At 42.6% G+C, this 13,952-nt stretch overlaps 1 protein-coding gene across 2 annotated transcripts in view; it reads right to left on the bottom strand.

Moving 5' to 3' along the window:
- SRFBP1 (serum response factor binding protein 1) overlaps nucleotides 1-13,952 on the bottom strand; it is a 47,011-nt gene continuing 33,059 nt past the window's right edge. For both annotated transcript variants that reach the window (XM_081213812.1, XM_081213813.1), the window contains exons 4-8: nucleotides 13,877-13,948; nucleotides 6,752-6,833; nucleotides 2,788-3,517; nucleotides 1,642-1,679; nucleotides 1-344 (exon numbers count right to left, since the gene is read on the bottom strand). In XM_081213812.1, the coding sequence (XP_081069938.1) occupies nucleotides 166-344; nucleotides 1,642-1,679; nucleotides 2,788-3,517; nucleotides 6,752-6,833; nucleotides 13,877-13,948 (1,101 nt within the window). In that variant the 3' untranslated portion in view covers nucleotides 1-165. The remainder of the gene's footprint in view (nucleotides 345-1,641; nucleotides 1,680-2,787; nucleotides 3,518-6,751; nucleotides 6,834-13,876; nucleotides 13,949-13,952) is intronic.

Genomic DNA, 13,952 nt, shown 5'->3' on the forward strand with positions numbered 1-13,952 from the left:
TGACTTCAAAATCAACAATTTATTTTATATATTACAGTTATATTGAAAATCTATAAATGAAAATGTCTTTGTTTTTAGTTTATACAGCTGTGTCAACAAGTTGTCAACAGATGAGATAAAAAAGGGAGGAAAAGAAAAGAGTCCTTAAGAAGAAATAACACCCCCTTAGTCTTCAAATTTAATTTTTTTCCCTTGGAATGCTGTAATTTGAGATACTTGCTCTCGACGTTTCCTGCTTGCTTCCCAGGAAGGATGAAGTGGCTGTTCCAATTGTTCTTTCTTAATACCTTGCTTCATACTCAAACCTTTGGACATCTGTTTCTGTGGACCGTTTCTTTCAAAACCTGCACAGGAATTTATAGAACATTAATAACATCGACAATTCACACACCATAGAGGTACAGTGGTACCTCGGGTTAAAAACTTAATTTGTTCTGGAGGTCTGTTCTTAACCTGAAACTGTTCTTAACATGAGGTACCACTTTAGATAATGGGGCCTCCCGCTGCCGCGCAATTTCTGTCCTCATCCTGAAGCAAAGTTCTTAACACGAGGTACTATTTCTGGTTTAGCGGAGTCTGTAACCTGAAGCGTCTGTAACCCGAGGTACCACTGTATACAGCTTCTAGTTGGTGCCTCAGAGATAAGAAGTTAGATCCAGATTTGATCTTCTGCAGACAGATAGGATATTTCCCACCTAGGACGCAGTAGACTTCTCAATATACAAAGAGGGTGAAGCTGTAATTTTCTCCCATTTCCCTGTGTAGGCCCCAGCACCACCTCCTAGGGTGCTTCAGAACGTCTCCTATCCCTCCTGAGCAGCATTTGAGGGGGCACCTGGGAAAAGATCTAAGAGCTCCACTGAGCACAAGTTGGGATCCACCTTATCCTATGTGCTTTAGGGATTATTTATTACATATTTATGATGCAACACCCCCGGTTACTTTTACACATTAAACAGAAGCCACTGACATTCTTTTAATTATCTTATGGAAAGCTTCCAGGCATGACACTGCAAAGTGGAACATCATGCAGTTTTGGAGGACAAGCAAAACTTCTAAATATGGTACAGAGATATGTAGTTTTCAAAAGTAATTTCTTCTGATTGTATATAAAACAGTACTGAATTATGCGGCACTGGTAAAGTCTATCAGAGGCCCAAATTGGCCCTGGGGTGGGACAGGGAGAACTTGCAGAACAGTGCCGTGTGTGTGTGAAAAGGGGATTATTACATATGACAAGCCACAGTGCTTTCTTTCCCTGATGGAATGATCTTCTTGGTGCAACACTGAATTCCTCCCGAAATTTAATAAAATATGAAAATGAGACTCCTGTGCCTTATAAACCCTATTGGAAAATATGAAAACAAGGATAGCACATTATTCCAAACTTCAGTAAAATCATAGTGATTGCTTGACCTGGAGTAGGGCTAGTAAAATTAGCTGTACAAACCTAGGTTGTAAAAATGTCCTTCCAAAAACTGAAAATTTAAAAGCCCATATAAAGTTCAAGTGCAATGCTTTAAAAATAAATAAATCAATACAATTAAATGCATTTGAAAAACTACTGCTACAATTTAAATACAAAATGAGATTTTGTTCTGATGCTGCATGGATGCAAGTGGCAACATCAACTTGACTTACCTTTTGCTTTACTTCTGGGAAGGTGGTCTTTTACAGTTCTATAACAGAAAAAGTGATATTTTCAGAAGTCAAGACATTATTGAGTGCAACAAACATGTGATATCTGTGAAACCTAAAGCACATAATTAGACCTGAGAATTATCTATATCTGGGGCGGGAACCTCTGGCCATGGGCCAAATATGGCCAGCCAGACCTCCCCATTTGCCCACAAGGCAACTTTCTCCAAACCACACCCATCTACTCCACACCTGACATCATATGCGACACGACGTGGAGGGCAGGCAGAGATGTGGCTGCTTTCCTTGAAGAAAGTCGCATTGAACCCCCTTTTCTATATGCTGATGAGTGAGAGTTCATTCCTGCATGGGGACTTCTCTGTCCCCACCTATATAAGGCCACCTTTATTCACTGGGCATCATTTTTACATCAGATGATTGACAAGCAGTGACCCTGCCCACTTGTCAGTTGGTCTACGGAGTTGAGGAAGAATTTCACTCAATTGGGCCAATTTTTTCCTTGCCCCTGCTCTGCATAAATGGGGTTTGATAGCCAAGCCAAGCTCACGGTCTCATCGTTTCTCGGTCTCAGTTTCCATGACTTCCTTAAAGCTATTGACTCTGACAATGGTAAAGGTAAAGGTAAAGGGACCCCTGACCATTAGGTCCAGTCGTGGCTGACTCTGGGGTTGCGGCGCTCATCCTGCTTTACTGGCCGAGGGAGCTAGCGTACAGCTTCTGGGCCATGTGGCCAGCATGACTAAGCCGCTTCTGGCGAACCAGAGCAGCGCATGAAAACGCCGTTTACCTTCCCGCTGGAGTGGTACCTATTTATCTACTTGCACTTTGACGTGCTTTCGAACTGCTAGGTTGGCAGGAGAAGGGACCGAGCAACAGGAGTTCACCCCGTCACGGGGATTCAAACCGCCTACCTTCTGATTGGCAAGTCCTAGGCTCTGTGGTTTAACCCACAGCGCCACCTGCGTCCCATGGTAGCTCCTCTAGGGAAAGTCTAATGCAAAAATTGACTCAACAGAGGAGGCTAGTCAGAAAACATGCAAAGACTTCTCACAGCGTGTAAGCCACTTGAAGGGTGAAAACATTTGTCCAAAACGGTTGCAAACTAGATTGAGGGTTTTGATGGCTTACCTTTTCACTGATTTGGACTTATTTGCTGACAGTGAAGAATAAAACATGGATTCTAGCTTCATTGATTTTGAGCTTTGATTTTTGCCTTTTGTGTCTGTGTCCTGGGCTGTGTCAGATTGCGAGCCCTTTTTGAGCTGGATACATTTGCCTTTCTGGTCTGTAGGTAATGAATTATCAGCTGCTCCCTTCTTTTTCTTCGTTCTCTTTACTTTGCCAATGAAGAAGTCATCATCGCTATCATTTTCATCAGAGCCAGAAGACTGATTATAGAATCTTTCTTCAGTGCTGTCATCAAAGTATTCCTTCTCCATTCCAGCTTCCTCACTTGTCACTCTATCAGGTGCATCAACTTCTGTTCTACTCAGGAGGTCATCTAAACATTTTGTAACTTTGGAATATACTGACTTTTCTGCTTGAGCCTGAGGAGCTAATTTATGATGCTCTGCAGCCTGCACTGTAACATCATCCAACAGGCATATTTCCTCACCGTCTGCCATTTTCAGCTTCTCTCTCACACAAATTTGTTCTTTTCCCATGTCAGAGCCTGGCTTCTCTTTCACCTTTATTTTGTCTTGGTTTCCAGCTTGTTTAATTGTTTTCTTATGTAGACTGCTACTGGACTGCTGGGTTAGCTCAGATTGTTTGGTGAGTTGTTCTTCCGATTTATGCTCTTCTGAAGAAATGGGTCCTGCTGGCTTCTGTCTCGCATCTTTGAAGGCTTTTACAGCCGCTAAAAAAAAGCAAGATTTTTTTTTAAATAATGCAGCATAATGGTAAAAATACAAACACAGAAATGATAAAAGGGGTTCTAAAGCAAACTCATTTTGTTGTGGAGGGTGGTGGAATGGGGCCACATAATGCAGTGGTAGAAAAAAAAAAATATTTTTCTCTGTGGCACCTCATGTGAAGAGGGTCTCTGGTAGCAGGAAGAGAATAATAATTTATTCTTTATACCCCGTCCATCTGGCTGGGTTTCCCTAGCCACTCTGGGCGGCTCCCAACAGAATGTTAAAAACACAATGCAGCATGAAACATTAAAAACTTCCCTAAACAGGGCTGCCTTCAGATGTCTTCTAAAAGTCAGATAGTTGTTTATTTCCTTGACATCTGATGGGAGGGCATTCCACAGGGCGGGCACCACTACCAAGAAGGCCCTTGGCCTGGTTCCCTGTAACCTCACTTCTTGCAGTGAGGGAACTGCCAGAAGGCCCTCGGAGCTGGACCTCAGTGTCCAGGCAGAACGATGGGAGTAGAGAATACATGGCCCAGACAGGGTCTGTGTTAGGGAGGGCAGTTTTCTAGAGGAAGATGTTTAAATCAAGTATAAGGCATCCGACCAACACCTTTACAAGTGTGCCCAAAGTCATACCTACTACTAAGCCTGGATCTAGACACATCAAAGAAGCGTTTCAGTTTAAAGCTTTGTAAATTTAAACAGGGAAAGCAGGTAGAGTAAAACTGGGCTCTACATCGCCATCTGGTGGCACAATGTTATATCGCACATCCAACACATATAAATCGCTTTTTCTTTACCCGTCTAGCTGAGTCCTATGTCTGCTATAGGACATAGGAAGCCTTCTCATCCACACAATTTGGATTCTACATCCAGTTCACTGAACCATACACCAAGAGGCACTGGAAAGGTAGTCAGGAGTAAACACCAGATTCGGTTGGCACGCATATTTGTGGCATAATAAAGCAAAAGTACATAAAGAATTCTCCAGTCACATCATTAGAGGACCTCTGCTAGAGGTTTGGGAAAGAAATAACTCCCTGGTGGTTGTCACCAATAGATATTTTAGCAATTAAAAAAACAAACATAGAAGGTAAGAGATGGACATATGAAGATTTATTGGTGAGAACAGAAAAAAGGTTGGCAGATCAAAACATATGAAGAACTAGGAGATAAATTAACGAGTTGGTTACAATTCCATCAAATTAATGCACTGTGGACAGAAGATAAAAAGATTGGGATAAACGAAAAAAAAAAATCAAGATTCCAGATAGAAATACTGGAAGGAAATTCAAAACTCTTATCAAAAATGTATAATTAACTGTTAGAATGGGATACTAAGGACGAGGAAATAAAAGAAGTTATGGTGAAATGGGCAATAGATCTGGGATATAATTTGAATTACGATAGTTGGATTAAGCTCTGGAATAAAGATATGAAGTTCACTGCTTGTGTTGCCTTGAGAGAAAACATGGAAAAAATGATGTACAGATGGTACATCACCCCTGTAAAATTAGGAAAAATCTATAAGAATGGAGATAAAATTTGCTGGAGGTGTAAAAACAAGGAAGGTAGTTTTTACCACATGTGGTGGACTTGTGAAAAAATCAAGAACTTCTGGGAGCTCATTTATAATGAACTAAAAAAGATGTTTAAATATACTTTTGTTAAAAAACCTGAAAATTTTCTTCTGGGAATGATTGGCAATGAAATTAAGAAAGAGGACCAGACCTTATTCCAGTACGCAACAACAGCTGCTGGAATTTTAATCGCCCCAAACTGGAAATCAATCAATATCCCAACAGTAAGAGATTGGCAAAGTAAATTATTTGAATATTCAGAATTGGCAAAATTAACACACAAAAAATTAGAGACCAGAAAGAAACAAAGTTTATTAAAGAATGGAATAAATTCATAACCTATATTGAAGTAGAGTTAAAAAATCCAGAGATCACAGTAGGCTTAATGTAACCCTTCGACATACAAAAGTTTTAAAGAAAAATTGAGGGGGGAAATGTATTACATAACCCAAAACTGAGGTGGAGGGAAGTCAATAACTCACATGTTTGTCTTTGTTTTTTTTGTTTTCTTATAATTAAGTTATGTTGTTCTTATTATTGGTTTTTTTTCCCGTGAAGAATTTATTCTCTGTACATATGTGTGTATATGTGTGTAAGAAAATTAATAAATTAAAGAATTTTTTTTAAAAAAAAGGAAAGGTAGTCAGGAGTATAGGACTGCAGGAGTGTTTGGACTTTTTACTCAATGGCACCCAGCGACAATTATGCCATGGGATGGCCCCAAGTCTCTCATTAAATTCAATGGGACTTTCTCGTGGGCAAGTATGCGTAGAATTGAAAGCTAGTAACTCTTTACCTAATTAGAAAGTCATTAGAAGGCACTTAAGCATATTCTTACAGCTACTAGAGAAAGACAACTGAAAAATTTAAAGGAAGTTAAAGATGACTCCAGTGATGCAAGGCTGCAAAACTCCAAGTTTCTCCAAGTAATAGAATAAAGACAGAGGTGGGGGAATTAGAGACTCTTTCTTTTCCAGGGCTCTCAGAAAAAAAGATGAAAAAATAAATTACCAAGAAAAATTGGCTGCCAAAGTAGACACACTTACTTAGTCACAGGCCCTACTGAGCATAGTGAAATTACTTTCAATCACACACAGACTTAAGCAGTTCATCAGGGTCTCATTCTCAAAGCCTTTAAATAAAAACTGAACTGCACATGCCTTGCTTTAACAGTATGTATTCATTGTTCTACCAGAACCTCCTGAATCATTGTTTAATTTCACTAGTTTAGCAACTATGGAAATAGCAAGAGTGGTAATTATGAGTCAGCCTAACCCCTCAACTTGTTGGTATGAGTAACAATACATACGTGCAATAGTGCACATGGTTGTAGAATAGCCCTGAAAATCTTAAGGCACACCCAGAAACATTTGGCTTATGAGTGTGCTAGGCATCTGTAGATGCACTGCTTTTGAGATCTCTCTCTCCCATTATTTCAGGTACACAGAATACAATACATTTAGCTTACTCGACTATTGCAAATACTCAGTTTGAGAAGGTCATCAGTGCCTAGACACACTGCAGCTTAAGACAATGGTATTATTATTATTATTATTATTATTATTATTATTATTATTATTATTATTATTATTATTATTAAAACTGTACATGCTCCAGTGTACGAAGATTAGCTGGGCAAATTTTGGCTTACCTTTAATATTGGCAATTTTTGTCTTCAGTAGTGGGTGCGTTGTCAATCTAGCAACGGCTCTTTCTCTTACTGTAGAATTAGGCTGTATTAGAAAAATGGTGAAGCATCTTGTTGAGTGACAAAACAAAAAGGAGAAAAAGAAAATCAACCCTATCAAGATTAAATCTGCATATGCTGCAATAAGGCGCTTGAAATGTTACCAATGGCAGTGGTATTACACCAAACTACACCCTAGTCGGCATTTCTGAAGATCAAATACTATTATCTTCAGAGACTTAGGAACAGCTAAAATCTGTATTTCTAAAAATGAATCTAACTTTTGCCAGTCTGCAGGATTAGGAAACACTTTCTCGTGACCAAAGAGCAGTCATAGCTTCTGTGTGAGTACCGAATACCTTTAGTTCATGCACAAATGGAAAACACTAAAATCCTTCATTTTACAACAAATTCAATTTCCTCCCATTTATAGTTACAGCTGAGAGGGAAAGGGTCGCTAAACATACAATGTGACATCCACATTTTTATAGCTTACTAGTATTTTTCTGCACATAAAACCCTGGCAAAAGATGGTAGCAGTTGCATTTTCCCATAAGAATGCCCATGACACTATGCCAAAAAAATTGACCCAAGTCTTTCGAAGCATCCAAGGTATGCAGATTATAGTACATATATGCTGCAATCCTAAATCCTATGGAACTCAGTAAGATGTGCTTCTGATGAGCAGATACAGGACTGCATGGATAGATGAATCGATTGAAAACCTGATGCTCTGTATGTTTGCTGAGAAGGACATTCCACCAAGTTGATTGGGGCTTATTCCAAAGTCAATACAGTAGAACCTCTACTTACGACCGCCTCTACTTGGGCCCGATCCAAGTTGCGACCGCAGCAAACCTGGAAGTAAATACCGGGTTTGCTGCGATTTGCGCCTGTGCAAAAGCGCACTGCCGCCAAATGCGCCCGCGCCCAACAGCGCTTCTATCAGCGACCTGGTTCGACTTACGGATGGACCTCCGGAACTAGAGGTTCCACTGTATGTATAGGCTGCATTACTTTTTCACTTCTCAATCTTAGCTTAAAAGTTTCCCTTGATGCTATAGCATTAAAAATGTAAAATAAAATAAAAAGTCAACTGCATAGTGGATAACAATTATCCTAGGCTCGCTTATTCATAGATGTTAAAATGCCAAACAAAACAAAAATATTTTAAAGTCTTTCCCACAGTGACTGTAGCCACTGATCTCATCCAGATCTCTGCTGCCCATACTCCTTATGTGAAGTGCATGCCTTGCATCAGTAGGAGACTCAACAATGAGGCAGGATTTTGGACTAGTGTATGAGACAAAATTTGTAAGACGTTGATTTAGGAACTGAACTCACTTCCTCTGTAGTCAGGAGCAGAGGGGACCCTTCATTTCTCAGGATTCTCAGGGTCTCAGAATTGCATTGCCATTGCAAAGCTCCATTAAACAGCTTATTTGTAGCAGCTGTTCTGTATGGTGGCCACAGAAAACCCCATTAAATGGATTGTTCTCACTGAATTTTTCCCCAGGCTCCTGGTGGTGAAGAAATAATCTATGCGATGGGGAAAGCCATTTGGCAGGCTATAGTACACATGGAAACTATCCATTATGCTTTTGCACAGTGTTTAGAGGTAGACCAACAGGAAAAATGCACTGTCGGGCACCAGGACTGGATATTAACTCTTGAAACCGTTTTTGAGCTAGTTCATTTCCGTTCAAAAGCCAAAATCACCGGGCAGACAGTGTACCTTTGGCACCGAGGAGACGTTAAGCTAGACAACAAATTCTTAAGGCTGTGAAAATATTTAAGAACATAGTTCAAACGTACAAATCTTTTGAAGACCACAAGGCTGAATCATCTGCATTACAGGAACAGAGTTAGTCACAGGGAGACAAATCTTACACCTTCATGAAACATTCCCACATCGCCAATGTTCTTAAGAGTAACCACAACCATTTGTGTTTGAAGTTAGGATCTGTTTGCCATGGAAATTTATCAGGAAACAGTGGTTTTTAAACACCCACAGTCAATTCCATTTCAGACAGAATCAGGGGACTGTTCAGGCTCTATAAAGGTTATTCCTAGGGTATCTTATCTTGTGCCTTATGAAGAATTCGTGTCCAGGGGACTCTGAGCAGCCTTTTAACCTACTATAAAAGCCCTACTGAGCAGAGTGATCTGACAAGGTGGGTTTGAATTCACAAAAGATAATGCCATAAGGGCCTTTAAGGGGCTACAACAGTCTGGGGTTTAATTGTTTTTTGCAGCAAGAGACTAACAGGGCTACCCCTCTGCAGTAATTTGGGATATCTTAGTATAAGGTCTGGCCCTGAAGATGTGCAGATCACAAAAGCGATGACACCTGCTACCCCTCTGCAGTAATTTGGGATATCTTAGTATAAGGTCTGGCCCTGAAGATGTGCAGATCACAAAAGCGATGACACCTGCTCACCACATGTATCTTTTGACTTTAGGATGAGATGCATATTGACAGAATCCCAAGCACTCACTTCCTACAAAGTACGCATTAAGTATAAGATGTCACCAGCAAATACCAAGACTTATTTAGCTAAAAACGACAGCAGATTTCACAGAAGTTTGTTTCTTCTTGGCTTAAGGACTGCACACAGAATTTTTAAATAAGGCAAAGAATGTTAAAAATCCAAGTAAGTAATTATGTGTTCTGTTATTAATGTTGTAACAAATGCCAGCATCTTCTATCAAGCAACATAAATGTATAATTAGCATGAAGGAAACATAACGTTTTCAAAGTGAATGGCCTTGAGCCAGCAGAGAAACATGATGATTTGGATTCCAAAACTTCTGAATCAATAAATTTCAAGTGGCTGTAATGCACACTGCATAAAAGCAACGGGCTTTCCCATGCATTCATTGCTTAAGCATTTTTTTAAAAAAATAATTTATTTTTGAAGTGTATAAATGGCTCACAAAGAACACAGTAACAGTATTACCAGTAAAATACTATTCAATCATTAGCTATAAAAGCTTGCCAAAGTTATACTGAGTCCCAAATAACTGACAATCTATTGGCGCATATATATTGGGGGGAAGACCTATTGTCACCCATCTTCAAAAAAAGTACAAAAAAAGTGATGGCCGAGGCAGACTGTTCCACATCTGGGCCAAGAAAACTCTTGCCTTTTATACACTTTTGATGATGGAGAAACGGTCTCCTTGTAAGATCACCAAAATGGAGGGTGGGAGAACTAGGTCTGGTCCGTGGGCTGGAGTCTTCTCTCCTCTCCACCAGGTGCCGTGTCTGACAGGTGGGTGGAACCATCCACCTGCCAGTCACCTGATACCACAATAACATCAGATGACCTGTTTCCCTTTGTCTGTGTGGTCTCAAAGCAAACCACATGGCTGAAGAACGGTACTTTGCAGGCACTGCCGATAAGCTGATTGTTGGTGTTTTGCAACTTCTAAAGCGCAGTGCACAGCTGAGTGTTGAGCAGTATAGATTGCTGGTGCTGACAAGCCCCATTCCCTGCTCTGTACCTTATTTCATATATCTCTGACGTCAGGTATAGTACAGGTGGGTGTGACTTAGCTGAAACGGCCTCACGACCCAAACCGAGAAACCTGGCCCACTTAATAAGGCCTGTGGGCCACAGGTTCCCCATTACTGAGGGGCACATGAGAGAAACTCTTCCTTTGTGTACTTCTCTAAAGCAGACTCCCCACCCCACAAATATTTGATGCACTAGCACAATGGGGTTCCCCCTCTCCCCAGGACATGCCCTAAACCATCCCGAAATCTGCTCTGAGGGCTTGAGGGAACTCCCAGAACAGATTTAGGGGGCACATGGGGGAGGAGAGTGGAGAACATTGTGGTCAACTTTGTGCTAGGTTGACCACAATCCGCTGTTCCACCTAAACATACTCGATTCTACGTTCTAATTCTTCATCTTCCCCAAGCGTTGAAAATAATTTCCACTTCCTTTTAATGTATGTATACTAGTTAAAATGTGGTGGCCAAAACAAAATGCAGTGAGCAGCACCGAAAGGAGAAATGCCATTGCTTCCTGTATCTTGTATTAATAAATTGGTTTTTCCTTTTAAAACATCAACCAACGACAACAAAAAGAGATCACAACAAACCCTAAACTACCATATTGGTGAATTGTATGTATGTTGTGGTTTTGCTAGAAACAGAAATTCCGCCAAAGAAACTCACATTACATGCTTAAATTATATTACACAGAGTAAGCAAATCTGCCTACATCGGCTCATTCTGCTTTGGCAAAGTTTGAAAGGAAAGCTAGGGCATTGGTAGAAATCTGAGAACTCCCCCTTTCAAAGACAGCTGTAAGCTGGACACCGGCAGGCACAAGAAGTTTGCCTCTTTCTAACTATATCCATTAACTAACAAGATGGATCTCAATAATAAATAAATTGCTCCATCCTGTGATAAGATATCCTTGCTATTAAGTTATCCACCCACCAAAGGAAATATACGATTTTTAAAACAAATGTTGACCATTTCAAGCAATGACAAACTTACAACACAAAGGTTTTCATTGCAAATGATCAACTTGCAGCCAAATCCTTTTTTTCCCCTGGAAAAAACAATCCCTGAAAAAATAAATGAGCAAGGTCCAATGTCGCACCAGCTAACATGATGGGACTTCTTCTCCAAAGGAACAAATGGGATTTCCCCCAAGCCTCTGCAGCAGATTTTGGGGACATATGAAGGGCTTCAGGGAGAAGAGAGGACCCCAATTGTCTGAACAGAAGTCCATTGTGCAAAGTGTCTGACAGGGTTGAATGTCACCCATGTAAAATCTGCAAAATGTATCTCAAAATGACAGCCAGCAACTTTTGCCCTCTTTCTTGGATAGACAACTGCACCTAAAACCTATGTAATCAACTGCACCAGAGATGAGATTTGAAATACAATTTATTTTGGCATCTGTTGAGATAATGCTAGTTTACAAATAAAATAGGACAATGCAGATCAGCTGTGAGGTGCTTACAAAACATCTAGAGTCCTATCCCCCAGCTCACCTCCCACCTCAAAAGCAAAAGTGCTGACAATCTAAATACACTGGTACCTCGCAAGACGAATGCCTCGCAAGACGGAAAACCCGCAAGACGAAAGGGTTTTCTGTTTTGGAGGCGCTTCGCAAGACGAATTTCCCTATGGGCTTGCTTCGCAAGAAGAAAGCCCATAGGGAAATCTCCGGGGACCTCTTTTAAATGCTGGTGGTGGGGAGCAAAGCCTTTCCCCCCCTCCGGCTTTCAGAAGAGGTCCAGGAAGGCCGGCGGGGGCCGAAAGGCTTTGCTCCCCACCGCCAGCATTTTAAAAGCAGACCGGGATAGCAAAGAAGCGCTTCCCGCTATCGTGGACGGCTTTTGAAGGCAGGCGGGGGGGGGGGAGCAAAGACTTTCGCCCCCCGCCCGCCTTCAGAAGAGGTCCTGGACCTCTTCTGAAGGCGGGCGGGGGGCGAAAGTCTTTGCTCCCCCTGCCTGCCTTCCCGGGAGAGCGGAGAAAGGCAGCACGTTTCTCCGCTGTCCCGGACGGCTTTTGAAGGCAGGCGGGGGGGGGGGCAAAGACTTTCGCCCCCCGCCCGCCTTCAGAAGAGGTCCAGGACTCTTTCTGTTCCTCCTCCCGCATCGCATCGCAGCGACGCGCCTGTCCTGGAAGCCGAAGGAGGAACAGAAGGGTCTCCTTCTGTTCCTTCTCCAGCTTCGCTGAAGGGTGCTGCGCCTTCTCCCTCTCTGCGCAGCGCCTCTCCTGTGAAGCAGAGGCGCTGCGCAGAGAGAGAGAGGGAAGGCGCAGCGCCCCTTGAGCAACGCGCCTGTCATGCGAAGCCGGAGGAGGAACAGAAGGGTCTCCTCCTGTTCCTCCTCCCGCTTCGCAGCGACGCGCCTGTCCAGCGAAGCCCGAGGAGGAACAGAAAGGTCTCCTTCTGTTCCTTCAGCTTCGCTGAAGGGGCACTGCGCCCTCTCCCTCTCTGCACAGCGCCTCTCCTGTGAAGGAGAGGCGCTGCGCAGAGAGAGAGAGAAGGCGCAGCGCCCCTTGAGCAACGCGCATATCAAGCGAAGCCGGAGGAGGAACAGAAGGGACTCCTTCTGTTCCTTCTCCAGCTTCGCTGAAGGGCGCTGCGCCTTCTCCCTCTCTGCGCAGCGCCTCTCCTGTGAAGCAGTCTTTGTCCCTCCTGCCTGCCTTCCCAGGGGCTTTTACATCGCCCCGGACAGCGGAGAAGTCCTCCGCTGTCCCGGGCGATTTTAAAATGCCGTCTGCCAGCATTTTAAGATCGCCCCGGACAGCGGAGAAGTCCTCCGCTGTCCCGGGGTTTTTTAAAATGCTGGGGGTGGGAAGAAAAGCCCTTGTCCCCCCCCCCAGCCTTCAGAAGAGGTCGGGGGACAGACTGTCCCCGGACCTGGTCTGAAGGCGGTTTCCATAGGAACGCATTAATTGATTTTCAATGCATTCCTATGGGAAACCGTGCATCGCAAGACGAAAAACTCGCAAGAAGAAAAAACTTGCGGAACGAATTAATTTCGTCTTGCGAGGCACCACTGTAGACACCTGTAAAGTATCTCCATGAGATCTATGTATGGAGTTTTCTCCCTTCTAAACTTGCAGGGCACGGGAAAAAACGAAGGACAGAGACATTTGCAACTGAGAGCAGATATCTCATCAAGGCATCCATCACGACCAAAGCAGGCATCTGCACATGCCTTCGTTGTTGAAAAGTCAGAACATTAGACATATGCCATAAGTACCAACATAACATGAAACCCTGTGACAAACCTTTGGGATGGCTGTACAGTGGTACCTTGTGTTACGTACCGTCCCCCTTATGAAAGCTTCGGGTTATGCGCTCCGCTAACCTGGAAGTAGATGCCCCTTGTTGCGAACTGTGCCACGGGATGCGAGCGCAGAGGCGCAGCAGCAGTGGGAGGCACCATTACTGAAAGCGTGCCTCGTACCGGTTACGAACGGACCTCTGGAATGGATTAAGTATGTAACACAAGGTACCACCGTAAATATATTTACTAAGGTCGAAAGTGGTTTCCTTCCCGCAAGCATGTTTACACAATGACTTAACACAAATGTACAAAGAATCCTACCTTTTTGCAAACAATCTCAAAATTAATTTCTCTTTCGAGTGCTAATTTGGTAACGTGGTCAAGCTTTATCTCCTGT

This window comes from Podarcis bocagei, assembly GCF_964188305.1.
Source record: "Podarcis bocagei genome assembly, chromosome: 11".
NCBI lineage: Eukaryota > Metazoa > Chordata > Lepidosauria > Squamata > Lacertidae > Podarcis > Podarcis bocagei.